The sequence below is a fragment of the Arvicanthis niloticus genome, chromosome 7 (genome assembly GCF_011762505.2).
Source record: "Arvicanthis niloticus isolate mArvNil1 chromosome 7, mArvNil1.pat.X, whole genome shotgun sequence".
Classification (NCBI taxonomy): Eukaryota; Metazoa; Chordata; class Mammalia; order Rodentia; family Muridae; genus Arvicanthis; species Arvicanthis niloticus.
This window is the reverse complement of record NC_047664.1, coordinates 53,407,700-53,434,293: the sequence shown is the minus strand read 5'-3', so window position 1 is coordinate 53,434,293 and position 26,594 is coordinate 53,407,700. Positions and strand designations below refer to the sequence as shown.

The following is a 26,594-nucleotide window of genomic DNA, read 5'->3' as shown; positions in this document are numbered from 1 at the left end:
AAACAGACATAAAACATGACCATTACCACCCTTGGGTGGCCTTATATGTTTTGAAAACAGTGTCTATCAGGGCTAAGCAAAATTAACAACTCTTGGTTTTCCATTAAAGAATTCAAAGTGTAATTCCTTGACAGGCAAAACACAACCCACCTTGTTCTTAAATGCTAAGAAAAACCGTGAGAATTTGGCAGAGGGAGGGGAAAGTCCATGAGGACTTTTATGTTTACTTGCTACTGTTGTTTGTTTGTTTGTTTGTATTTTCATCTTAACCTTAGGGTAATTTATGCTAAATTATATGACTAATTGGGGAGCCCCATTTTGCATGGTACACCTGTGAAATGAGGAGTTGTCCTGTAAAAACCAGAAGACTATTGCAAAGGGCCACAGCTTGGGCATGAACAACACAAATGCTGATTTCACCGGGTAGACCAAATGTGACAGACTGTTTTATGTACAATGGAATATTAATTTTCTGGTTTGGTTAAGGAAAACACAGGGCTCATTTGTATTGTTGTAAAACTTGTGAACTTGCCCCATAGGATAAGTAATACTCAAAGCAGCATCCTAATTAAAAGAAAAACTCAGTTGCCGTGCAAGATAATATAGGAGGGCGTGTAAATTGTAAACAAGATGCATGGTAAAAATGAAAAAGACAGGCTGGATTGGAAAGGAATGAAATAAGCTTTGGAAATGTGCTTCTTAAATGAACACAAATTGTGAGATAATGTCTCATTGAACAATAAAAATAACAAACCAGTGGCAAAGATGTAATAGAATTCCCCATGTATACCATTTTAATCTTAATATAGTTTTCCCCAGTGCATCCATGTTTATTGAACTACTATGACCGATTCTTTCTCACTCTGTCCAAAGTTACTGAGATTGTGTTCTCCGCTGTAAATAATTCCCTTATAATGAACATGAAAACGATCCAGAAATTGACCACAGTTTATAAGAGGAAAAATGACATTGCATCTACTCACAGAAAAGGCCCTTCTTGGATGCCAAGTCTATGCACAATTTCTTTGGGGAAGCAGAATGAGAGGACAGAAAACCCTCCCTGTTTCCTGCTAGGTCATCAACTTAACACCTGTGTTGCTTTTTGTTTTTCTTTTTCTTTTTCTTTTTCTTTTTCATTTTTCATTTTTTATTGGTTATTTTGTTTATTTATATTTCCAATATTATCCCACTTCCTGGTTTCCTCTCCAAGAACCCCCTATCCCACCCCTCTCTCCCCTACATCCACGAGGGTGCTCCCCTACCCACATACCCACTCCTTCCCCACTGCCCTAGCATTCCCCTACACTGGGGCATCAAGCGTTCACAGGACCAAGAGCCTTCCCTTCCTTTTATGCCAGACAAGGCCATCCTCTGCTACAAATGCAGCTGGAGCCATGAATCCCTCCATGTGTATTCTTGTTGCTTCTTCTAGCCAGACAATGCAGAGAGGATCCCCCAGTGAATCCTAATTTGTAGTGTGTTGGATAATAAGCTAATGCGAGACATCCTAGGACCTGTTAATAAGTACATATGAAACTTAAGTATACTGCCTCAGTTTCTCAGTCTTCAAAGAAGAGGTGATAATACTGCCTAAATGACAGAGATGCATATAGGAAAAGTGTTCTAGAGACAGAAATGGAATCTCCAAAGGAGTCCTGTACCTACCAGTGACTCCCACTAAAGAATCTCAGCAAACCTCTAACTACAATCAACCCCATGGGCATCTTAAACATTCTTAGCTTCCTAAGTAGTAAATTTTTCCTGCCTTTCCTTTGCTTACCCTCATTTTGGCCATTCAAAGTGTGTGTTTATTTCATGAAAATTTAAAATAGAAATTATAGAAATACAAACAACCCAAGGTTCAGGAAACATCACAGAAGTGGAAGGGGAAAGAATTTAAGAGCCACGGGATGGGGTGCAGTGCTATGAAATGCTGTCTTCTGGACATTACATGGGAATTGCACTCAAAATTTCACTGTAGCTATGGTTACCTGCACATGATCAAGCCACCACCACCAGGTAATATTCTCTCAGAAATGCAAATTAAACTAGGTGATTTGATGTAGTTGTTTTGTTTTGTTTGTTTTGTTTTGTTTAATAAGAAGAATGGACACAAAAGTGGGAGACTGTGTGGTGAGAGTATGTGGGAAGGAAAGCAGAGTGTCAATAGCCTCATGGTACATTGTATACATGTATAAAATTGTTAATAAAATGTTTTAAAATAAATACATAACTTTTATAAACATAAAGATGAAGATCACTCCCTGTTTCTCACTTTGTTTTGAAGTTTCTGTTACTGTGTAACAAGAATCTGGGACTTTGTTAAATATCAACACCAACACTTCTGGAGTTGTGGGTGTCGATCAGTGGTAGAGTGCTTGCCTAACAGACACAAGGCATTGCGTTCCATCCCTGATGCTGGTAAACAAAACAAAGCAAAGAAAAATATCTTCCTTCCCTTCAAAGCTTAATTCATTTTAATTTTTATTATTTTCCAAAATTCAGTAAACAAAAGATCATTTAACCAATCATTGACAAAGTATATCATAAACATATTAACATATAAATTTCATTAAATATATTATCAGTTCTTCTGTTGTACAGAATGCATATTCTGGCTGTCGGCTTTGCTATTTTGTGCTAGATTAATACTGGAAATTTTATGGATCAAACACTAACAGAGATCTTCTCCTGAGCAAAAATAGCTATGTACCAAAGTAAGCAGGTGCACACATCTACCCTCGTAACAGTAATCTACACTTCTAAGATTTCTGTTGTTAGAGTTGCAAATCAACAGTGTATTATCTTTATAAACTCACCATTACTTATCCAGGAAATTGTTCTAAGAGTTTAGACTGAAGTTTTCAAATCAATCTAAAAAATGTTAATGAAAATCAATTTCTGTGACTCTCTATTTTATTATCTAAGAAGCTTTCTGATACAATGCAGTTAGCATGTAGAGCTTCTCACCAGATGTAGTCCTAGGTTTCAGGCTTTATAATCATAGATAATTGAGAACAGAGGCAACTTGAGGCTGTCTAAGACAATATGACCAAAGCATCCCTCAGTCCTTCAAGCACAGAGGGGATATTTCCCAACTGCTTTCCCTACATAGTGCCTTCCAGGCCATTGTTTCTGATGACCTTGGCATATTCCTTGGCTGATCTGTATGGAACTCGAGGTCTAGCAGGATCTTCAAAATCAACATGGAAGAGGCCAAACCGTCTGCTGTATCCATTGTTCCACTCAAAGTTATCCAGAAGTGACCATGCACAGTATACTTGAAGATTGACTTCATCAATATGGATAGCTGAAACGTTTTTTAAAAGAGACATTAGAATTTCTGGGAAAGTTCTGAGAAAAAAAAAAAAAAAAAAAAGTTGCTGAGTGCCTCTTTCACCTGCTCTGGTAGGCATCTCAGCGGGAACAGACAAAATTCTTCTTTATCGTTTTTAAACATAGAGACACTACTCTGAAATAAAATAAAGATAACATGGGACCTAATGCATGTGTTAACTAGCTTGATTTAGTTATTCCACAGAATGTACCTTCATTGGGTCCCATGTCAGAGCATAAAAGAATTTTTGTCACTTAAAATAATCCCTCTTTCCAGTTTTCTGCTTAACCTGAGCAGGAGCTTCAGTTCAGAAATTAAGTCATGGACAGGCATGGGTGACAGAATGCCCAAAAGCCCAGTACTTGAAAGTCTCACAAAGGAGGATGGATATAGGTTCAAGGCATGTTTATTTTACTTAATGAACTGCAGATGATCTTGGACATTATCCAAAAACTAAAAGAGTTTACTTATTATTCTAATAATGTGATCAGTCATTTTGACATTTGTTACTTCTTTTAATGTAGTTTTTCCAGTGCTTTTTCCAACACACACACACACACACACACACAAACACACACACACACCGTCTTAGTACCCAAAAGTGTATTCAGTTACAAAGAGAGTCACTGTCAGAGTATAGCCTCTAAAAGCTGGGCAAAGCCATTGGTCAGTTGGACAAGAAGACAGTAGCATGTCCTGGAAATCTGAAAATGTCCCTGTCCCTTATATTCTCATGAGCAAACTGTCTTATAGCTATAACATCACAAATGCCAAACTGAAAAACATGAGTACACAGCTCTAGCATGTCCACAGCCAAGTATGGAAAGCTTAAAAATGCCATAGCAACCCCTGTTAATTGATCACTGTAGCACAATACCAAAGACAGGCTAGATTATAAACAATGGTCAATCATCTTTTATAGTTCAAAGAAGTAAGACATCCTAAATCAAGGTAGTGGGCCATCTCAGCATGTTGTAGGGCTCTATATCAAGGTTTATTATGACACCTTCTTGCTGTATCTTCATCTGGCAGGAAAGGCAATCTGTCTCTTCATATATGGTCACTAACTCCACTGATGATGACTTCTTCTTTACCTAATCATATCCCAAGGTCCCCATCTCATAGTGCCATCACATTGAGAGCTAAGACATCCACATTAATTTTAGAGAGACTCAAATCCACATTAATTTCCATCTAGACTCGGGGTGCCTGAGAACTTTAAGAACCAAATATATGACTATATACTCAAGACTTGCACAACATCAAGCTAGACAAAAATCTCATCATGGAATGGGGAGAGAGGCTCGTGATATACCACCCCTAGCTGAAGAGCTATTTGCAATTAATAGTTTCTAGGAGAAAGTGTTAGTTTTCTTCAGGTATGTGGCCTCTGAATCTCTATCCATGCTCCAGTAGGAGTCCTACAACTGCTCACATACAGGCAGCATTAAATGAACTCAGTGGCTTAAAATATAGAATATTGATGGAACTGAACAGATGGCTTAGCAATTAAGCGCACTGAATGTTCTTCCAGAGGACTCAGATACAATTCCTAAAGCCCACAAGACAGCTCAAAGCTGTCTGTAACTTCAGGATTTGACATCCTCACACAGACATACATGCAGGCGAAACACCTATGTACATTAAATAAATAAATAAATAAATAAATAAATAAATATTGAGTTAGGAGGGGAAAGTGGTAGAGTGACATAATAGAAATTGTGGAAACATTGGTCATTTGGTCCAAAAACTATACATATAAATTAGTAGAATGTTCTCTATATAATTTCTTTCTTTTTTTTTTGTTTTTGTTTTTTGTTTGTTTGTTTGTTTGTTTGTTTTGGTTTCTCAAGACAGGGTTGGTCTGTGCAGCCCTGGTTGTCCTACTCACCTCTATATAATTTCTTATGCGAATTCTCTAAGCTTATCATTTCTCTTTATACTTGGAGACCAAAGTATGGAGAAATCTCTAAAACACTTCACAGTGATTTGTATTGTTTGAGATGGAGAATTGAGTTTATATTTTTAATTACTATTTTAAGTTTCTCAGAATTCTGAAATTGTATGACTCTTCCCTGGAGTACTTTATGTTTGAAAATCACAGTAAGCAAACTTGGTCAGTGATCTACTAAGGTCCATTTCTCCATGTGGAAATCATGAGGAAAGGCTGGTTTGCTTAACAAGATGGCCACATCCCTCAATAATCAAGAAGAAAATGAACATTCATATAATGACTCAGATTTTAATTGCATTGGGAAATTTTTTCACCAACAATGAGTCCTATAGCTAAATATTAATCAAATGCAGCTCTACTCTCATTTTTCTTTGGTATCAGTCTGTATTTATCCAAGTTTATTAAGAAACACTGTGTTCCTTCTTTACTTTATATCTGTAGGTCTCTAACTCTTAAGAAATTTACTTATGGAGTCAGATATTACACAGACAAAATATCCCTGACAGGCTAGGTGATGTGTAACCTTAGGTACAGTTGAGCAAAGAGACAAGCTAAGTGTTTTGATTCAAGTGTTTTTATAAATAGTGTAGTGCAAGAATTAAGCCATTCTTAAGAATTAAGAATTAAGATCTCTGATCTGTTGTTATTTGCCAAGTATAATCTGGAAAATACCCTTTCTTTTAATTTTTTTAAGAATCCAACTGTACAAAATGAGACATCTCTGACTCAAAGCTATGAAAGCCCACTACTCTTATAGAAAACAGCAATCTCAATCTCCTTTGCTTGGTAATTCAGCCTGGGGCTACCTGAGAACATGCATGTTTTTTTTTTTTTCCCACTTGTAGAAGTACTACTGTCCAACAAGAAAGCCTGTCAGGTACAAAGCCAGACTGTTTCTGCAAACACGCACAGTCCCATTGATCATATACAGAAGGGCTGATTCATGTGCTAACCCAGGGGATAAAAATGAGGCCCTGCCTGCTTGGAAGGGAACAAAAAGAAGTCTTGACAATTTCATTGTTAACTGCCAGGAGTGCAGCAGCAAGCACTAAACTGCCCGGGTGACACTGGTAGATGTCTCTGCATTTTCACTGCAGGAACACTCGAGTGGAGAATTACCTAGTTAGGTTCAGGAGCTAGCCTGCTGGAATCCTTCTCACCAGGCCATCACCGGGAAAAATTACAAAACCACACCAGAACCTGCACGCCTCTCTTCTTCCAATCTCCTTGGGAACGGAAAGAGACCATCATCACATTTCTTGTCTCCATGATTTATGAGGTCCCAGATCTTGGCAGCGGAAAAAAGCACTTCTGAGAATTTTCTTTCTTTCTTTCTTTAACCAGAGTTGGAGGCAAAGTCAACAAGACCAATAGGAGTTTGGACAGCTACACAGCACACAAGGATAAAAATGGTACCCATTGTAAAGTCAGAGTGTAATGTGGGACTACATGACTATGGAAAGATACAGGGATGAAAGTTTTACGGCTTGCTTCCAGTTAAGTTCTTATAGCTATAAGAAGACCACATTAGCACTGTACTCTGCAAAATTGTGCATTCAAAATCAATCTCTCTCTCTCTCTCTCTCTCTCTCTCTCTCTCTCTCTCTCTCTCTCTCTCCATATATATTGTGTGTGTTTGTGTATGTATGGTTTTTGTGTGTGTGTATGTCTATGTATACTATATATACTTTGTCCAGAAAAAGAGCCAAGTTAAAAAGAATGAAGGCAAACTTTAAGCCAAATAACCCTCACATACTTGTTCAGCCATGACCACTAGGAAGCAACCGAGATGTCCTTCAGCTGATAAGGGGATAACAAAAATGTAGTAAATACACATAATGGAACAATGTTATTCATTTATGAAAAAAATGAAAATTTCAAGTAAATGAATTGACCTACAAAAGATGATATCAAGTGAGGTAACCCTGATGCAGAAAGACAGACATATCATATTCTCTCTCATCCATGTTCAGTCCCTTGCCCAAGTCTTCAGATGTGAGCATATAACCAGGAGTAACTTCAGAAGCCAGGAAAGTCAGAGAGAACTGAGTGGATGATAGTATAGTACAAATGATCTGAGGGGAAAATAGGGTGCTTGAATCACAGCGGAGGACAAGCAGAAGAATGTAGGAAGTGGGTAAGATAACCGTAAGGGTGTCTGAAAAATTTACAAAAAAAAAATCATTATTACCCAAAATTATTAATAATATATATAATTCTGTATGTACAAACAGATATATTTTATATGAAATTTTCCTATCTGGGCTGACAATGCTCCCTCCTGATATCCACAGACTATCTAACAAAAATCTCAGCACCAGGCATGAGAAGGCATCTTTTCAGTTTCTCATCAGGGCTTTTCAAGAGACTCCCCATACTTTATAGGCTACTGAGTACCACCACAATGAGTAGAAAGTAAGTTCTCATTGTTACAGACAACGTAGAGTTCAGACACAGTGGTTAGAGAATCTGAGCTGAACCTAACCTGAAAGCCTTCTCACAGAGGACTAGCTTTCATGGTACCAGAAGGTGCCATGAAAGCTTCCAAGAGAGGGAAGAAAATAATAATTCTTACCTAGTTAGAATGCCTATGAACTGTCACAAAAACCAGCATGGCACAATAACTCTGAGAATGTAACAGCATGCATTCTTTTGACATAAAAACAGTTCTTTAATTGGTCTTAAGGCCTGATCAATAAGAGAAAAGGAAAGTCTGCTACTGCAAACCTAGTCAACTTCCCATGGCTACTGTAGTCATGGATCTGGGTGGAGAACATACAACTGACACTTTACTGAACCAACATAATCCCTAACTACATTATAAACATTGGTAATAAGTCCTGAAGATAAGTGTACCTTTCCTTCTTCCATAGTTGGAGTCTGTCTTAGTTAAATCTCTATTGCTGTGATGAAACACCTTGACCAAAAGAAACTTGGGGAGTTGATTTTGTTTGCTTTCCCAAAGTTACAGTCCAGTAAAGGATGCCAAGGTAAAAACATAAACCAGGAGAAACCAACTCTGGAGGTAGAAGCTGATGCAGGGTCTATGAAGGAGTGCTACTTACTGGATTGCTTCTCATTGCTTGCCTAGCCTGCTTTTTTATAGAACGTAGGACCATCAGTCCCGAGGTGGTACCACCCACAACAGGATGGTCTCTCCTTATATTAGTCACTAATTTAGAAAATAAACATAAGTTGGTCTGTAACCCAATCATATAGAGGCATTTTCTCAATTTAGGAGGCCTCCTCTCAGTAACTCGGGTTGTGTCAAGTTGAAACAGAATAAAAACAGAATGCACAAAGACCCGTCCTAAATTTTCTATTTATTGCTTCATAAAACCTATATCCTGTTATTCCTATCTGAAGCCCTCAACCTCAGCAATGGTCCCTTTATACCTTGCTGTTTTCTGTGGCTACTCACATCTGAGGATTAGGGGCTGAGAACCACATATTAGAAAGAACATACAGCATTTGTTTGTTTTTCGGCTCTGGGTTACCTCATTCAGTATAATCTTTTTATATGCCTATCCATTTACTTAAATTTCATTTTTTCTTTAAAGCTGGATAGAATTTCATTGTGTATATGTACCACATTTTCATTATACATTCGTCTTTTGAAGGGCATTTGAGTTGTTTTGATTTCCTGGCTATTTTGAGTAGGGCAGCAATGAACATTGCTGAACAGGTATTCAAAAAGTAGGAGGCTCAGTTCTTTGGGAATATGCCAAGGAGTGATATAGCTGGGTTGTATGGAAGATTTAAGGAAGAATTTGAGAAAGGCATTAGCAAACACTTTGCTAAACTCCAAGATCATAACACGAATTGCTTCAGTGGTGTCTAAGAAAATACATATACATAGCTGAAAGAAATTTCAAAAGATAATTGAAAGGACTTGAAAACTTAGTTAATAAAGAAAATTACTGTAAACTGTAATGAAGATAGAATCCAAAAAAATCTAGTATCCCCATTAGAAAACTCAGGGGAAAGCCTTACAAGTAGAAAGAATCCAGAAGAAGATAGAATATCAGAATTCAATTATGAATGATAAATAATAAATGATAAAATAGAGGAAGCAAGCAATGCTGAACTAAGCAAAGAAAGCAAATTTTAAAAATGAAAGAAATTAAAGCACAGAAAAGAGACATACAATAAATATGGGAAACCATCAAAATATCAAATGTTTGAATTATAAGAATAGATGAGAGAATAATCCAAAACAAATGCCATAGACTAGTTTTCACCGAGATTATAAAGGAAAGCTTCCCAAACTAATGGAAGACACACTCATACCAATACAAGAAGCAAACAATAACCAGATACAACCAAGCAAAGAACACCCCATGACATATTATACTTAAAACACTATATATAACTATATATATAGAACAATGTGAAATATTTACAGGTGCCAAAGGGAAAAATATGAGTCACACACAAAGGAAATTTTTCAGTGGAAACCCTGAAAGCCACAAGAGTCTGGAACAAAGTATTCCAAAATGTAAAAGACAATGATGGCCAAGCTAGAATAGTGTATGCAGCAAAAATATCTGCCATAGTTGAAAGAGAAAAATAAATTTTGCATGATCCAAACACAAACAAAGAAATCAAACACACACACACACACACACACACACACACACACACACACACAAAAACCCACTAAGCAGAACACTGGAAGATACTTTAAACTGAAGATAGAAGTAAGCATGGCCAAGAGACTCTTGAACAAAAACAAATGAAGCTATAGTTTAACAAAAAACCTGCTACAACTAAGAAAATACACCAGAAAATAATCAAAAGGACTGGAATCTACAAATGGCTTTCAATGATAATTCTAAATATTAGTGGCCTCAACCTCAAATCAAAAGACACGGACCAGCTAAGTAGATGAAGAAACAAAATGCACCTTAAATATTCCAAACAAATGGAAACAATAAACAAGTAGGAATCACCATCCTAATATCTGGCAGGTACTTTTATCTAATAGAAAGACTCAGTGTTAGGAAATCTGAAAAATTATTCCATTGTGTTTTCTGAAGAGCTGGAGTCAGCCTAGCATGCAACCTCACATAGAAAACTATGACTCCTGTGTGGTAGTTTGAATGAAAATGGCCCCCGTAGAATCATAAGGAGTGACATTATTTGAAAGGATTATGATGTGTGGCCTTGTTGGGATAAGCGTGGCCTTATTGGAGGTAGTATGTCACTGGCTTTGAGGTTTCAGGAAGTCAAGTTATGTCAACTGGCTCACCCACTCTACTCTTCCTGCCGCCTGTTGATCCAGAACTCTCAGCTCCTTTCCGTCACCATGTCTGCCCCCATGCCACCATGCTTCCTGCCATGATGATAATGGATTAAACCTTGAACTCTGAAGCCAACCTCAGTTAAATATTTTCCTTTATAATAGCTGCCGTGGTCATGGTGCCTCTTCTCAGCAATAGAAACCTAAGTAAGACGCCCATTATTAGGGATTACAGTGACAGGACAGGACTTAAACTAGTTATTTTGAAATACAGTTCCTAATTATTCATTAAAAATTAAATCTGACTCATATGTGAATCTACACTGACAGTATCCCAAGCACATCACAGATGCACACTCAAATGCTTTTAAATGGTGCCACCGGTATCCCAAATGTCTAATTGCTATTATAAATATTTAAATGTAATCATACTCAATAATCAAATATGGTCAGACAGGTATAGAAAATAACTAAGAAAAAGAAACCAATTGGTAACATACACAAACTCACAAAGATCTCAGTTGTTAGAAGTGCCATCAGAATACACAATAGCCAGATTTCCTGAGATGAAGGCAGAAAAACAACGTTGGAAGCTTTTAGTAGGCTGAAGTATATTATCTGAGTAAGAGACACATTGCTAGTTGAAAGGAAACTCATTTCTCATACGCCAGTGGAGACTCTGAAATTTACTTCCAAGTTTGTTGTAAAAGTCATGAAAGACCATGAACACCAGCGTAACACTCAGAAGATACTGAATTTCTGGAGTTTTCCCTTCTATAGGCATTCTTTAAAATAATACTGGAAAAAAAAAAGATAACTAGGAGAGGAGAAGAGAGAAGAGAAGAGGAGAGAAGAGGAGAGAAAGGGGGAGGGGGAGAGAGAGAGACAGAGACAGAGAGACAGAGAGAATAAAGATTAATGATCACCATACTGGGTGATTGTTATATCTAACCAGACTCGCCAGTTGATGACATGTACCAGTATCTACTACAGTGTTGTTAGTATATACCTTAGTAACATATGTATGTTAGAATGCTTGAAGCCTGGATGTATGAAAGACTCCACCTAAGGAAAAAGAAAAAAGGCTAAAAGAAGAGTAATCTCAACAAGGTAACTCCTTCAAAACATAAATCACCACTGAAAGACCATAGAGATGCTAAATACTCAGTTGTAGCTGAATACATTTCAGCCTACTGTTCAGTTGACATCTACCTTCATTTTCATTCAATCAAAAGAAATATTCCCAGTCACTATGTAGGAACCTATAAAGGGGGAGCCAAAGCTATGCATGTGATATAATCTGGAAAAAGAAATCTTGGAAAGTATAATTATGAATCTCAAGATAATGGTCCTGGATAATAGTGAGCCCTGAATGTCAAACGTCCTTGTAGCAGAAGATAAAGGAGGAAGCAACACCAGGAAGTAGATGCAGAGAAAGGTGGAAGTTGAAGTAAAATATTCACAAGCCCAGAAATACCAACGATTGCTAGCAGCTACCAGAAGCCCATTGACAATCACAGAGCAAATTCTCTTCCCTAACCTCTGAAAGGGAATTCTGATACTGCTGAAACTTTAATTTTGGAATTCTGGCTTTTAGAACTGTGAGAGGATATATTTCTGTTGTCTTTAAGTCACCAGGTCTATGGTAATTTGCTAGCATAGCCACAGGAAACGCTTTCAGAATGGTTGCCAACTGGGCTCAGAGTCCCAAACCACCCACCTGGTCTTGCTGGGGGCTTACAAGTATCTCTCTCAAAGGCTGTCAAAGCCAGAGAGAGAGAAAGCCTTCTGGGGACACAGTTTGAAGCCGATTTTCTGGCAATTGCCCACACACTAACTTTGAAAATGTGATTCTGTGAGTTTGGTTGAACAGTACAAGTTCATTACAATTGGAGAAGAGCGTTAGCTGGATAGCATCTGCAGGAGACCTGGCACACTGGCTGTTTCCTTTTTTTCGGAAAAAAAAATAATAAAAAAAGACATTGGGATGATCTAAACAAAGAAAGCTACACAACAAGACTCTCCTCCCCTCTCCCCAGTTTAACATGTGTACCTGGACAGCATCTGGGAAAATACTCAAATCACCTCAACATAGGAGACCCCACCTGCAGATGGAAATTCATGGTAAAAAGTGCCACATGATCATAACTCTCTGAAAAGAGACTCTTTGAATATGAGAGTTAATTTTTAAATATTTTATAGGAAAATGCCAATTAGCCAGAAATGAGCTCCACAGACTTCTTAATTACCTAGTATTCCTACTCTTTCTATTACACTTGGGGAGGGGGTATGCTGCAAATAGCAAGCAATTGAAAGGGATCATGGGATCATATAAAAATTCATAATTGTAAAGTTAATCTGAGACTAGGTATATGTCTGTATCCCCTTCCACAATTTCTCAATCTGTATTAATTATGCAGTTACTTCTCTTCTGGTCAAGGAGTTGCTATTACAGAAACCAATGTTCTTCCCAGCCTGAGTTTCATCAAAACGGCTCATTCTTTCACCCCATCCCTTTCTCTAACCTTTTCCCTGACTTCTTTTCCTCTGAGATTTTTTTTCCTTTCCTGTAAAATGGAGATATTAGCATATCTTCATAGGCTAATGGTGAGCATTAAATAAATTAATACAGATAGCTCTGGGAAGAATGCTCAGTCCCTAGTAAAGCCTAGCACATACTACTTAGTGGTTGTAATTGTGGCTTTTATTGCTCTCCAAGTCTGGGAGGGTGAGGAGTGAAAATCTGTTCCATCTCTTCCTCCATCTGGTTTCCAACAGCTTTCAGAGGACGTAGAGTCAGCACAAAGTGCTCAGTGCTGAGAAGCAGTGAAATTGGGTGCCAAGGGAAAGCACAGCATCTGGGACAGGGTTATGCTCTGTGGGAATGGGTCAGCTGTGGGTCAGGAGAAGAAGTCAGTACTGATATGGAACTTTGAGTGATGTTTCCAGAATACTGGGCGGTACTGCAGCTCCCCTAGTTGAGAGAATAATGGAAGGATTAGGAGTATCCTATGTAGACATTTCTAGGACAGATGGGCAACACCTAGCCTATGTTTATGAAATAAGTGTGTTTCAAGCAAAAAGCAAGGAACAGAGTATATGGTGATATTTTATACTCTTTTATTTAAATCACAATTGCAGCCTATTTGTGAGGCAAGTAGTCATCAAATTATTACCACATGTGCATTTAACCATAGTCTCTGAAAAGTAGAGGGGGCATAGGAAACAGCTATAACATTTACTGAGTATTTGAATACCACATCAAAAGTTCATCATGCATCAAGTCCTTTCTTTGCTTCAATGAACCTAGTAGATATTATCATCATCTCTATTTTACAGAAAGGGTCCTGATGTCCAGGAAGGTTAAGTAACTTTGGTAAGATTCGTGCAGCAAGGAAGTGAGTTGAGACAGGAACTCAAGAGGGCAACAGCAGCAAATCCTACATGTGGAGACTGCATAATTAGAAGATCTACTTTAATCAGAACATATGGGGCACAGCTAATGGACCACTTTGTTTAATGAAATAGAGCCCATAGATCCAACAATGAGTTGGAGTTATATAGTGCCCTCAGCCACCGTAATTTTTTTCTTAACAGAATCTGACTTTGACTGATTGCACCAGTTGTTATTATTTGAATGTGAAATGTTCCCCACACAGACTGGTGTCCTTGGTGATTTAGAAGATGGAGCTACCTGGAGGAAGTAGGAGTGGGCTTTCAAGTTTTTCGTCCCACCCACTTTCTGTACTTACGCTCCCTGATATATTGAGATTCAATTAATCTCTAGCCACCATGGGCTTTCTGTCACCATGATGAATTTATATCCCATCCAACTGTGAGCCAAAATAAATCCTTCTTCCCTTAAGTTTATTTTTGTCAGGTACTACGTAACAGCAACAGAAGTTTTAAAAACTGATGGAGGTTTATATACTGATGGAGAGTAAAAGGGGATGCACAGGAAAATAGGCTGCAGTGCTCAAATATATACTGTGGAGCCAGTTAACTAAACAGAGACCACCTCAGCTGTTAATGGCCCAATAGAAATGGAGTGCCACCGGTTCTATTGCTTCCAAAATACTAACTTTCTTTCTACCTCATCAGCCACCTTATGCTCTATTAGAGGCTAGAGCTTACAGCCACTACCACTGTCAAGAGCTGGGACTCTGCTTCCATCCTTACCAACATAAAGGACTCTACCTTTATCCAGTTGTTCACCTTTGAATTAAACTCTTACATGACTGAATCCAACTGGTAGATCACATAACACTTTGGCCCAATGAAACAAGAGATTTCTCAGCCTGCACCTTGGAGGGATAAAACTCTTCTTCTCTTGGAGAGAAGTCTGGATGTCTCTTGAATGGAGCAAGTGCATTCAACCAATGTTGGGCAGCCAGATGACGTGACAGGTATTCACCATTCTGGATGAACAAAGACAAGAGCAATACAACAGAAAGAATAGCGCATGTGAAAACTCAGATATGGGAGAGCCCCTGTGAGAAAGATTAAAAGAGGGATTGATTCAACAGCATCAAAAAGAATAGCAGGGAACTATCACAAGGAAGACCCAAGACTAGTTCCTTATCAAAACTGTAACGATTTTTCTTAGCTCTACTCCAACAGTGATAGAAATCATTGAAGAATTTTAAGAAGGGGAGTAATTTTATATAATTTGCACATCTAAAAGCTTACTGTGACCACTGTGAAGAATATATCTGAGCATGTGAAGAACATATCTGGGCATGGATGAAATGAACTGGCAAGAACAAAGTTGGAGTAAACTGGCAGAGGTGATGATAGTCAGTCAGATGGGGACAACAAAAGGGATGTAAGTAAAAACAGAGAGACGTGAATTGGTTTGATATGTACTCAAATTAAAGCAACAAGATTTACCAGCATGCTGACAGTTTGTGATATAAGACATATAAAAACAGAGAACAACTTCACTGATAATTGTGTCAATCTCTGGATTAGGAAATACTGGGCAGAGACAAGTTTTGGCAGAGAAGCAGGGAAGACAGGGTGACGCTTGGTTATAATGACCTTACAGTGCTTTCCTTGACATCCAAATATAAGATCAAGGAACCATCGGAGATGCTGATTTTAATTTTAGAATTTTCACACAGAGATGATAATTGAAATCATGGCTGTTAAGAGACTTAAGAGACTAAGACCAATAAAAAAAAATAGCCAAAACAAAAACAAACAAAAGAAATGTGAACGTGAGGCTGACAAAATCCTAACAATTGAAGCTGAGGCTCCAACTCCACAGCCTATGATCTACACCAAGAAGGACATGGAAAGTTACATGTCTGAAGCACAAGGACTGAAAGAGTCATAAAGAATCCAAGCTACTGTGGAAGTACAGTGCCAAATGGTATGCAGAGCACAACATAGATGGAAGTAGACCAATACCTTGGAACATCAGTCCCCTAAGAGCAAAACACCTTCTCTGATCTTTCAAACTTCCATTGTATATTCAGATGGTTCTTGTACCAGCCTATCTTTTCTTTGATACTTACTACAAACATCGGCTTTCTTGGTCTTCCTAGAATGTACTGAACACATGTACACCTGCTGGCCTTTATGTTGATGCTTGCTTGCACATGTTATTCTTCTGTCACAGTGCGGCCATCCCACTTTTCACTCAAAGCCATCCCCATAACAGGTCTTTTCTGATGCTCAAATTTAAGGTATTCATAATGACCCACTCTCTTTCGCATCATCCCATACAATTTTGTAAAATTTATTAAATAAAGGTCTTGCTTGTGTATGCTATTTTGTCGTTCATCTTAATGAGTAGATGGGTGACTCTTGTGATTAAAAGAGACATTATCTTTTTATCTTCAATATGTAATACGCATAAAAATAGTTCTTCATTCTCCAAGGTAGATGATGATTGAGCACTTGTTGAAGGAAATGTGAGGAGAGGAAGAAAGAGAAATGGAAAGGGGAGAAGAATGAGGAGGATAAAATGGGAAAATAGGGAAGACATAGAGAAAGAAATGGGGAATGAAGGATTGTCTTGACATGATCTCAAAAACCTCTGGTTTCATCATCCCCATCATAATCTTAGAATCTCAGCATCTCCAGGCTGAACAAGCCAGTGTTTATACCCAGTAACCACTGACTTCAGATCTCCTCATAAGTGAATCTACCTTATCTCATTTATACTGTCTTCCATAGCAACCAATCTCTGATTCCAGTCCAAATGTGTCTATTCTACCTGTCTACCTATTCATTCAAAAGTATACTGGTATTTCCCTGGGGTTTCCCACTTTGTGATATTTCAACAAAGCTTTCTTACTACCTCAGTATCTGCTACTATACATCATCTCTGGTTCTCAGTATATCTCAGAGGAACTCTGAGTGTCCCTTGGAAGTAGTTTTTGGACTTACTGATGAAGGTTTTCCCATGATAATTCTAACATTTCTTCATGCTGTGGAATACAGTCACTGCCCTCTCCTAGACCAAGTATGGAACTTGGATGTTAACACTTTGCCCTTTGGAGTCCAAAGTAGAGCCCCTCAAGAAAGCAACTTTTATCGTATGCTCTTATCTCTTACCTAAAGTACATACTTTAGAATTACTATAATTATATAGTCCATAAAAATATTGATTTATCTGCAGATAAAAATTAGCTCCCCAACCAACTACAGCACCTAAAGTAGTCTTTAAAGATGGTAGCATTTAAAGAAAGCATTTTGTACCCCTATATAGAAATATTAGTCAGATATTTTTACATTCACATAAAAGGTTAAGTTCTAGGTTCCACTGTTGTAGAAAAGTAATATTGATATCATAGTAAATGTTAAAATCATGATAACCCTTAAAATGGGCACAAACAAAAATAAGTAGCTTACCCTAAGTGATTTATGTCTTTCAAATTATATCTTCTCAAATCACATGCAGAATGGATGGGTGACTCTTAATACTTCTTAGCTTTTTTTCTTTTACTTTTCCTTTGATACAATTAGCTTCCATTTTGTTATATGAGTAAGACTTGTTTAAAGTCTATCTTGTACTCCAGATTCTGTTTCCCAGAAAGTCAGGAAGGACCTGGATTTTATATCCCTGTGCTCAATTTACAATGCTTAGAATGAATGCCTCTAAGTCAATATTATATGGGCCATCCTGTCAGAAAAAAAAAAAAAGCATAGCAAAAGCCATTATTAAAAAGGATAATGACTTTTTGACCAAAGTGACAGAATTCATTTCCAAGTTCAACTTTTCAGAAGAATCAGGAGAAGATGTAGAACTTACTATTCCTCCACTCGCATAAATGCGTTTTACATGTTGGGAATTGGAATTGGAATCCTTAATTCCTAGATCAAGTCTCTCTTCAGTTACCAGCATCCCTATATGTATACAACAAATGCCAAATAAATCATAGCTGATTCTCCATAAGAAGCCATTGTCAAAGATGTCAATGCCACCTTCTGTCACTAACAAAGGAAGAACAAGCTCACCATAAGGCCGCTATAATACTCAGAGAGCCTTGGTACAGCAGCCACTGTAATTGCTTAGAGCTAAGAGGCACAGGAAGATGAGCAACGAAGAGCAGAGAAGAACACTGACACTTGTTTAAAATGCACCTGTGTATGTTTTCAGTTTTCATAGTGCTGGCACCAAGTTCAAGCCCAGGTGGGCAACACCTCACCCAGACTGCCCATCCTGGCCTAATGCACAAGTCTCGCCAGTCTGCTTTTTAAGGACAAGGAAGGACATTGCTTGGTGATGTGGGCACAAGCTGTTCAGGGAAGAGACTTCGCTCAGCACATTTCAGCTCTGGAGGAAGGCTGGGCTTATTTCCGAGAGCCACATAAAATAAATAATCATGCAAGTGCAGATTCATTCTGATAGGGCTTCTGACAGCTGCTCCGAGAGGTGGGTCCTTGCAAGCCCATCTTTCAACAGTGAACTGACCCAAAGATCCAGGAAAGCTCCAGACAGGACCATATGGCCGGGAATAAAAACATATTTCAAACTCTGTTTATTATGCATATCTTTCAAGGGTTCACTACTCTGTGATGAAACATTGCACCTGCAAGGCTTTAATAAGCTTCCCAAGCAAGTACAATTATAAAATCACAGACACCTGAAGACTTTGGCTTCTCTGCTACTCAGACAAGCACTGCCCACTGATGATTTGTCTCATTCTTTTTAATTATGTGGGCTTGCAGTGTTTTGTAAGCTGTGATCAATACTTATTCAGAAAATAAAACTTGTAGACTACAGGGTGAGAGTCATAAAATATTGTTCCACCCAAATTTTGGGAACACCAACGTTGTTGCATACAAAGCTCACCAATCTACCCAAAATTCAAAGAAACAGTTCCTATGCAGCTCTGCAAAGCCAGGAGAGCATTTGATATGAACTAAGAGTGGACCTCAGTTATCAATAATAACCCTGGTGAGAAATGGCTTTTCTTGACAATTGGGTCCTAAAATTCTACATTTGTTCCAAAACTTTGAGAAGCATGGAGGTTCATGATTTCCTCAATAAATATCCACTAAGAGACTATTGTGTGCTAAACTCCAGGCTGTGTGTGCAGTATCAGGAGTCAGTGTTCTCATTGAGAAGATGGATTCAATAAAAACTGGCTTGAGAATACACAGAAACATAAGCTGTAAAAGACACTGGGCATACATAGATATAACCATCCCGTGAAGTCTAGGCCAGAATCTTGAAAGGAATAGGCAGTCTGAATGGAAACTTGAAAATTACTTGAGTTCTCCAGCTAGTCATTTAAGTGATGGTGTGTAGCATATCAAGAAGAATGTTCTTGTGTCATCATCATTGCTCCATGTACTATGACACCTCTCAGGGCTCTAATTTCTATTTCTGCTCTAGTCTGAGAGTAAACAAAGCATTCAAGTCCAAGACTGTTATAGCTTAGTGGCTAGCATGGAATGTATGATTATTACATGTCTACCACACTGCAATCTCTCTCTCTCTCTCTCTCTCTCTCTCTCTCTCTCTCTCTCTCTCTCTCTCTCTCTCTCTCTCATGTTTCAACCTCCCTATCCACCCTCACTCCTTCACTCCCACTATCTCCCTCCCTCCCTGTCACACTCTCTCTCCCTCCCCTCCTTCCCTTTCTCTTTTTCTCCTTCCCTCTCTCCTTCCCTCACTCTCCTCTCCAAATCATCTAGGTGAAATATGAAAGATGTTTATCTCTCTACTCAAACAATGTCCAGAAGTCCCAATCTGTATTTTAGGAATGGTCTAGCCTAATTTAAGTTGGTTGAGCCTAAAGGATCCTTAAGAGTCACAGAATGATTTTATCCTGCTTAGGGGGTAAAAGAGAAACTAGTCTGTTTCCTGTAGGCTTGAAAAGACTTCTGGTGACACCACTGCAGTAGGACATAGACACTGAATGACACTGAAACGCTGTACCAATGCCTCATATGGAACACGTTACTGACAACAATATGGCCAAATAGAGTCTATTTCTATTCAACTCACTGACTATAATACATCCATGATGGGGTTTTGGTTGGTTCATTTAAAAAGACACAAATGGAAACCCATGAAGAATGAGCAGAAAAGGGAGAGAGATTAGCAAATGTGCAACAGACTGTATTTCTTTTTGACATGTAGAGAGAGCCATCCGGCAAATGGAGAGGAGGGTCTGCAGAACTTTAGTTTCCTTTGGCTCATGGTAGGAGACTTCAGGTCTTTACATTCCATCCTTTCTCTGAATAATGCCCTGGTTTCAATTGCAATACATATACTCAATGGTGAGGCACTTAACTGCAGTAGTGGAAACCCACAGACCACCTCTCCCTGCTACTGATTACATCTGAGAGCAGCTTTTGCAAATGAGCAGTGGGATGAATTTGTTAGCTCCCCTTTGGAGCTAATAAAATAGCAAAATTCCCATTTGCAAGGCGTTTACAGAATGCCAAGCTCAGTTTGAAGTTTCCCATGCACGAAGCACTTGCTCTTTCCTACAGCCCCATAATATAGATCCTATTACTGTTTCCATTTTACCCAATGAGATACCTGAGGCACTGTGAAGCCATTCCATTTGCCCAAGGCCTTGCATTTGGAGAGAAACTCTAGCATAGTCTCCTCTTGCAGAATGGAGTGGATTAGCAATTTGAAGAGAATGCTTGAAGGACAGCTATCTCACCCTATTTTCATTAAGTATAAAAGTTAGTCTTGCATTCAATCAATATCTATTGCTTTTCTCCCAAGCTACAGAGAATATAGGAACAAATAGGGTGATAACCCTTCCTATCTTCAAGGGCTCCTCTATGAAAGAAGAGACATGTCAAGGAGCAGCTGTAGTGCAGTGATCTGATGAAAACACTGTGTATTATAAGGGCAAAACAAGAAACTCCTTGTTTATAAAAAGTTTTGGGGAAAAGGAATACCAAAGAACACTTCTTAGTCTATTTAATTTTTTTGAAAATTTACTATATGAATTTACATCATTTTCTCTCTCTCTCTCCCTTCAATTTTCTCATGTCTTGTTTACTCCTCTTAAAATTAATGAGCTCTTCCTTAATTATTATTAATATATACATCATACTTACATATATTTATATCACATGTAAATATATACATTATATCTATTGTAAATGTATATTTTACATGTAAATATATTTATATACAATATATACATACATATATACATATATACACATGTATGTGTATATATGTATATATATATGTACATATATGTGTATATATATATATATATATATATATTTCCAATGTACTGAGTCTATTTAGTTTTACTTATATGTATATTCATTTAGAGTTGACCGTTTGGGGATGAATATATTATCAGGGGTTTAATCCATGAAAAATACTGTTTATTTTTTTCTCAGAAGTTATTATTTGCTTTTAGCTCTTCATCTGTGGATAAGACTGTGTGAGATTTCTTCTATCCAGGTTGCTATGTCAACTGGTGGTTGTCATTGTACAGGTCGTGGGTTTTTTTTTAATAGATATTTTATTTATTTACATTTCAAATGTAATCCCCTTTTCAAGTTCCCTCTCTGCAAATACCCTATCCTCTACCCCCTCCCCCTGCTTCTACCCACCCATCTACCCACTCCCACCTCACTGATCTGGCATTCTCTACACTGGGGCATTGAGCCTTCAGTCTTGTTTAGACAGCATATTAAGATTTCATGGGTGCAGCTTCCCTATCTTATCCAGAAGACACTATTTCACAGCAGATGTTCTGATTCTCTAACTCTTCGATTCTTTCTGCCCCACCTATTCCTGGACATTCACTGGGCTGTAAGCATTGGAGTTGGGCTGTAGATGTATCAGCTACAGTTGAACATGCTACCAGCAGCTGTTCTCTGCATTTTGATAGTATGTGATATTGAAGTAGCCCTGAAAAGATGGACGTAATGGAGGTGTTGGTTTTAAGCAGTTGGCTCAAGTGTTTAGAGAGGGTGAACCTTTCTGAGGTTTGTGGTATATAAACTTAAAACTCAGGGAGTTCCATGGGCACATACTAAGTCCAAGTCTGAATCTAGGAAAAATCAATGCTCCTGATCAAAGACAGCTACTTAACCTTTACTGGTCCCTTCACCTATTCCTTTTGAAATGCACTTCTCTCTTCAATATATTAGATGAAGGCTTTTCCTCACCAGAACTGGAAAAGCAATCCACTTCACTCAATCTATAATCTCCATAGTAATTTTACCCAGAAACATCTTCACCTACACACTCAGTGTATCTAACCACATATCTAAGTACCTCATTGTCTAGTCAAGTTGATACAAAATTAATAGTCTTAAAAACGTCTAATGTAGCCTGGCGTATGCCTTAATCCCAGCACTTGGGAGGCAGAGGCAGCCTGAGTTCGAGGACAGCCTGGTCTACAGAGTGAGTTCCAGGACAGCCAGGTTTATACAGAGAAACCCTGTCTTGAAAAAAAAAAATCTAATGTGAACTTAGCATGGGGCAGAGCTGGTACCCCAGACCCCCTCCCATACCCAGAGGCAGCTTGACTCCCAGGAGGTCTTTCACAACCAGACTTATAGGTGAGACACATGCCATCCCTCCCTTTCCCTAATACCCGGCTTAACTGGGATCCCCAAAGTGCCCAGTGGAAGAGGACCCTATCCACCCTACCCTGTCAGGCATTCCAGACCCCTACCACACACAGAGACACCTTGACTTTCAGGAGGCCCTTCATAACCACGCTCCCAAAGACAGCTTGACTCAAGGAGGTCCATCATAACCAGGCTCACAGGAGGGACAGGATCCATCAGAGACAGCAAGGCCAGTTAAGACCTGAGATAACCAAATGGCAAGAGGCAAGTGCAAGAACGTAAGCAAAAAACCAATTCCACTTAGCAACATCAAAACCCAGTTCTCCCACCACAGCAAGCCCTAGATACACTAACACACATGAGAAGCAAGATTCCAAACTAAAATCTCATCTCATAAAGATGATAGAGGACCTTAAGGAGGACAAAAATAACTCCCTTAAACAAATACAGAATATAAGTAAACAAGTAGAAGCCCTTACAGAGGAAACACATAAATCCCTTAAAGAATACAGGAAAACACAATCAAACAGGTGACAGAATTGAACAAAGTTGTCCAGGATCTAAAAATGGAAATGGAAAGAATAAAAGTATCACAAAGGAAGGCAACCCTGGAGATTTAAAACCTAGGAAAGAATTGGGAGCTTCAGATGTAAGCATCATCAACAGAATACAAGAGATAGAAAAGAGAGTCTCTTTTCTGGACAGTAATTTGTCTGTAAATGGAGAGAGGCAATTCTTGCCTAGTGGCTGTCACCACACAACTGGAGAAACTCCAAGGATGCTCAATTTCTTTTTAGAATCCACGGCAGGAAGCTGTCAGGAGCAGACAGGTCTCTAATCAGAATGGACATTAATATATAAATATTTGTAACGTCAATTCTATGGACTTCAGATGTTTTAAAAAACAACTATCCATGTAAGGTAACCTGGACTGTTGTCTGTTAACTCCTCTCAGCTATTTCTAAATAAAATATGGGAAACCTCCTAACAATAAACTCAAAGCCATAAATTTGCTATAGTCCCTTAACTCATAGGTTAACCGTCCCAAATCAGCAGAATAGTCGACTGATTATATCTGCCTAGACAGAGTAATCAGCCCTTAATAATCCTGCATCACTAAGGTCTGTCAGATGACTCTGGGCCAGAAGGCTGAAGATTTGATGCTCCAACGTTTGGTAGTATAGGAGCTTTTCAAGTGTTCAGCGGTCTCTATAAATTGGCTAAGTTTTAGAAGCTATGTTTAGTGCTTCCCATAACTTCAGTTAACTCAGTCATTCTGGATTTCTGACGGGGTTGAAGACCTATAGTCTCATAGCCAATTCTGGCTATTTACTTCGAGAGAAAAGATCTGAGTAGATGGTTTTCAGCTGACATTCATTCTAAAGCCAAAAAAAAGCCAGGATCAAAAGTAAGTGTTTTAGTAAGGAGAGATGACAGAGGTTCTGGTTAGTCAACAAAATGATGGACTGGGTATTAGAACTATCTTGTACCTCACTGGTACAATTAGGAATAAGTATGCTCTAATTGTATTTTGAGAGAAAAGTTTTACTTTAACAGGAAGAATGATATGTAGGAGGAGCTAAGTGGGAAAGATTACTGAGAGGAAGAGATGGAGTAAAGAGAGAAGATGAAGGAGAGGAGAAGCTAGGTGATGAGAGAGATAAAGAGAGAGGGGTCATGGAGGCAGATGTTCACATGTCTCCACCAGTCAAAGATAGTTTTTATATCTAGGTTGTGTATTGGGTTACGCTTCTGATTGAGCATTACCAAACTTATAAATCCTTTGATTAACATTTAAAAAAAAAATTGTATAAGAGCAAAAAGGAAAGGGGGGGCATGGGACAGGGGTTTTCTAGGGAGGGAAAATGGGGAAAGGGGATGGCATCTGAAATGTAACTAAAATATAAAATAAAAAAATAAAAAACTTTTTAAAAAAAAAGAAAAGAGAGTCTCAGACACAGATGATACATAGGAGATATTGACACAACAGTCAAAGAAAATACAATGTGCTAAAAGCTCCTAACCCAAAACATCCAGGAAATTCAGGACACAATAAAAAGGCCAAACCTAAGAATAATAGGAATAGAGAAGAGTGAAGATTCTCAGCTCAAAGGGCCAGGAAACATCTTCAACAAAATTATAGAAGAAAATGTCCCTAACCTAAAGAAAGAGATGGTCATAAATGTAGAAGAAGCCTACAGAACACCAAATAGATTAGACCAGAAAAGGAATGTCTCTATTCACATAGTAATCAAAACACTAAATGCACAGAACAAAGAAAGAATATTAAAAAGCGGTAAAAGGAAAAGGCCAAGTAACATATAAAAGCAGACTTATCAGAATTACACCAGACTTCTGAACAGAGACTATAAAGTCCAGACAGTCCTGGGCAGATGCATACAGGAAGCACACATACAGAAAAAAACACTATGTCAAACTGTAAAGCTAGAAAAAAATTTCCAAGCAAATGATCCCAAGAAACAAGCTGTTGCAGCCATTCTAATATCCAACAATACAGATTTTCAACCAAAAGTTATCAAAAGATACAGAGATGGTCACTTCATACTCATCAAAGAAAAAAATCCACCAAAATGAACTCTTAATTCTGAACACTGATGTCCCAAATAAAAGAACACACACGTTTGTAAAGAAAACATTACTAAAGCTCAAACCACAAACTCATCTACACACAATAATAATTGGAGACTTCAACACCCCTCTCTCATCAAGGGAAAGATCATCAAAACAAAAACTAAACAGAGACACCATGAAACTAACGGAAGTTATGAAACAAATGGATTTAGCAGATATCTTCATAACATTTCACCATAAAACAAAAGAATATACTTTCTTCTCAGCACCTCAAGGTACCTTCTCCAAAATTGACCATATAGTCAGACACAAAACAAGCATCAACAGATACAAGAAGATTGAAATAATCCCATGCCTCCTATCAGATCACCACGGACTAAGGCTGGTCTTCAATAACAAGAAAAACAACAGAATGCCCACATATTTATGGAAACTAAATAACACTTTACTCAATGATAACTTGGTCAGGGAAAAAATAATGAAAGAAATTAAGACTTTCTAGAATTTGATGAAAATGAAGGCACAGTATACCAAAACTTATGGGACACAATGAAAGCAGCGCTACGAGGAAAATTCATAGCACTGAGTATCTTCACAAGGAAATTGGAGAGATCCCAAACTAGCAACTTAGCACATCTGAAAGATCTAGAAAAAAAAAAAAAGAAGCACACATACTCAAGAGTAAATGGCAGGACATAGTCAAACTTGGGGCTAAAATTAACCAATTAGAAACAAATAGATCTATACAAAGAATCAACAAAACTAAGCTGGTTCTTTGAGAAAATCAACAAGATAAATAAACCTTTAGCCAAACTATCTAAAGGGCACAGAGACAGTATCCAAATTAACAAAATCAGAAATGAAAAGGGAGACATAACAGAAACTGAGGAAATTCAAAAAATTATCAGATCCTACTATAAAAGCCTATACTCAACCCTATCCAAACACAATTGCAATGACCTAATACAGCAATTTAAGATGCTGATCACAGGCTAAAGACATGGCTCAGAGATTAAGAGTACTGACTGCTCTTCCTAAAGGTCCTGAGTTCAATTCCCAGCAACTACATGGTTGCTCACAACCATCTATAATGAGATCTGGTGCCCTCTTCTGGCCTGCAGGTATACATGCAGGCAGAACACTGTTTACATAATAAATAAATCTAAAATAAATAAATAAATAAATAAATAAATAAATAAATAAATAAATAAATAAATGCTGGTCACTGAACAACAGGACACCAAGGGCAAGATGAGAGAGTGCATAGTGCAGTTTCCTTCATGGGAAACTTACACAGACTCAAACCACTTAGCAGTTAGGCTGAGTGAATATGATTGGATAGAACATGAGGTTCCTTTTTTGGAAGGCCCTTCCTTCAAAGGCTGTGAAGTGAAGAAAAACAACCAGAGAGAGGTCCCAACTGTTTAATTCCAGTGTGAATGGTG

General features: G+C 38.1%; 1 protein-coding gene across 1 annotated transcript in view; it reads right to left on the bottom strand.

Annotated features, from left to right (window-relative positions):
- Positions 1-2,482: 2,482 nt before the first annotated feature.
- The window catches only part of LOC117712965 (cytosolic beta-glucosidase), a 128,139-nt gene continuing 104,027 nt past the window's right edge, over positions 2,483-26,594 (bottom strand). The window contains exon 5 of the mRNA XM_076937731.1: positions 2,483-3,310. Within this exon, the coding sequence (XP_076793846.1) occupies positions 3,108-3,310 (203 nt within the window). The 3' untranslated portion in view covers positions 2,483-3,107. The remainder of the gene's footprint in view (positions 3,311-26,594) is intronic.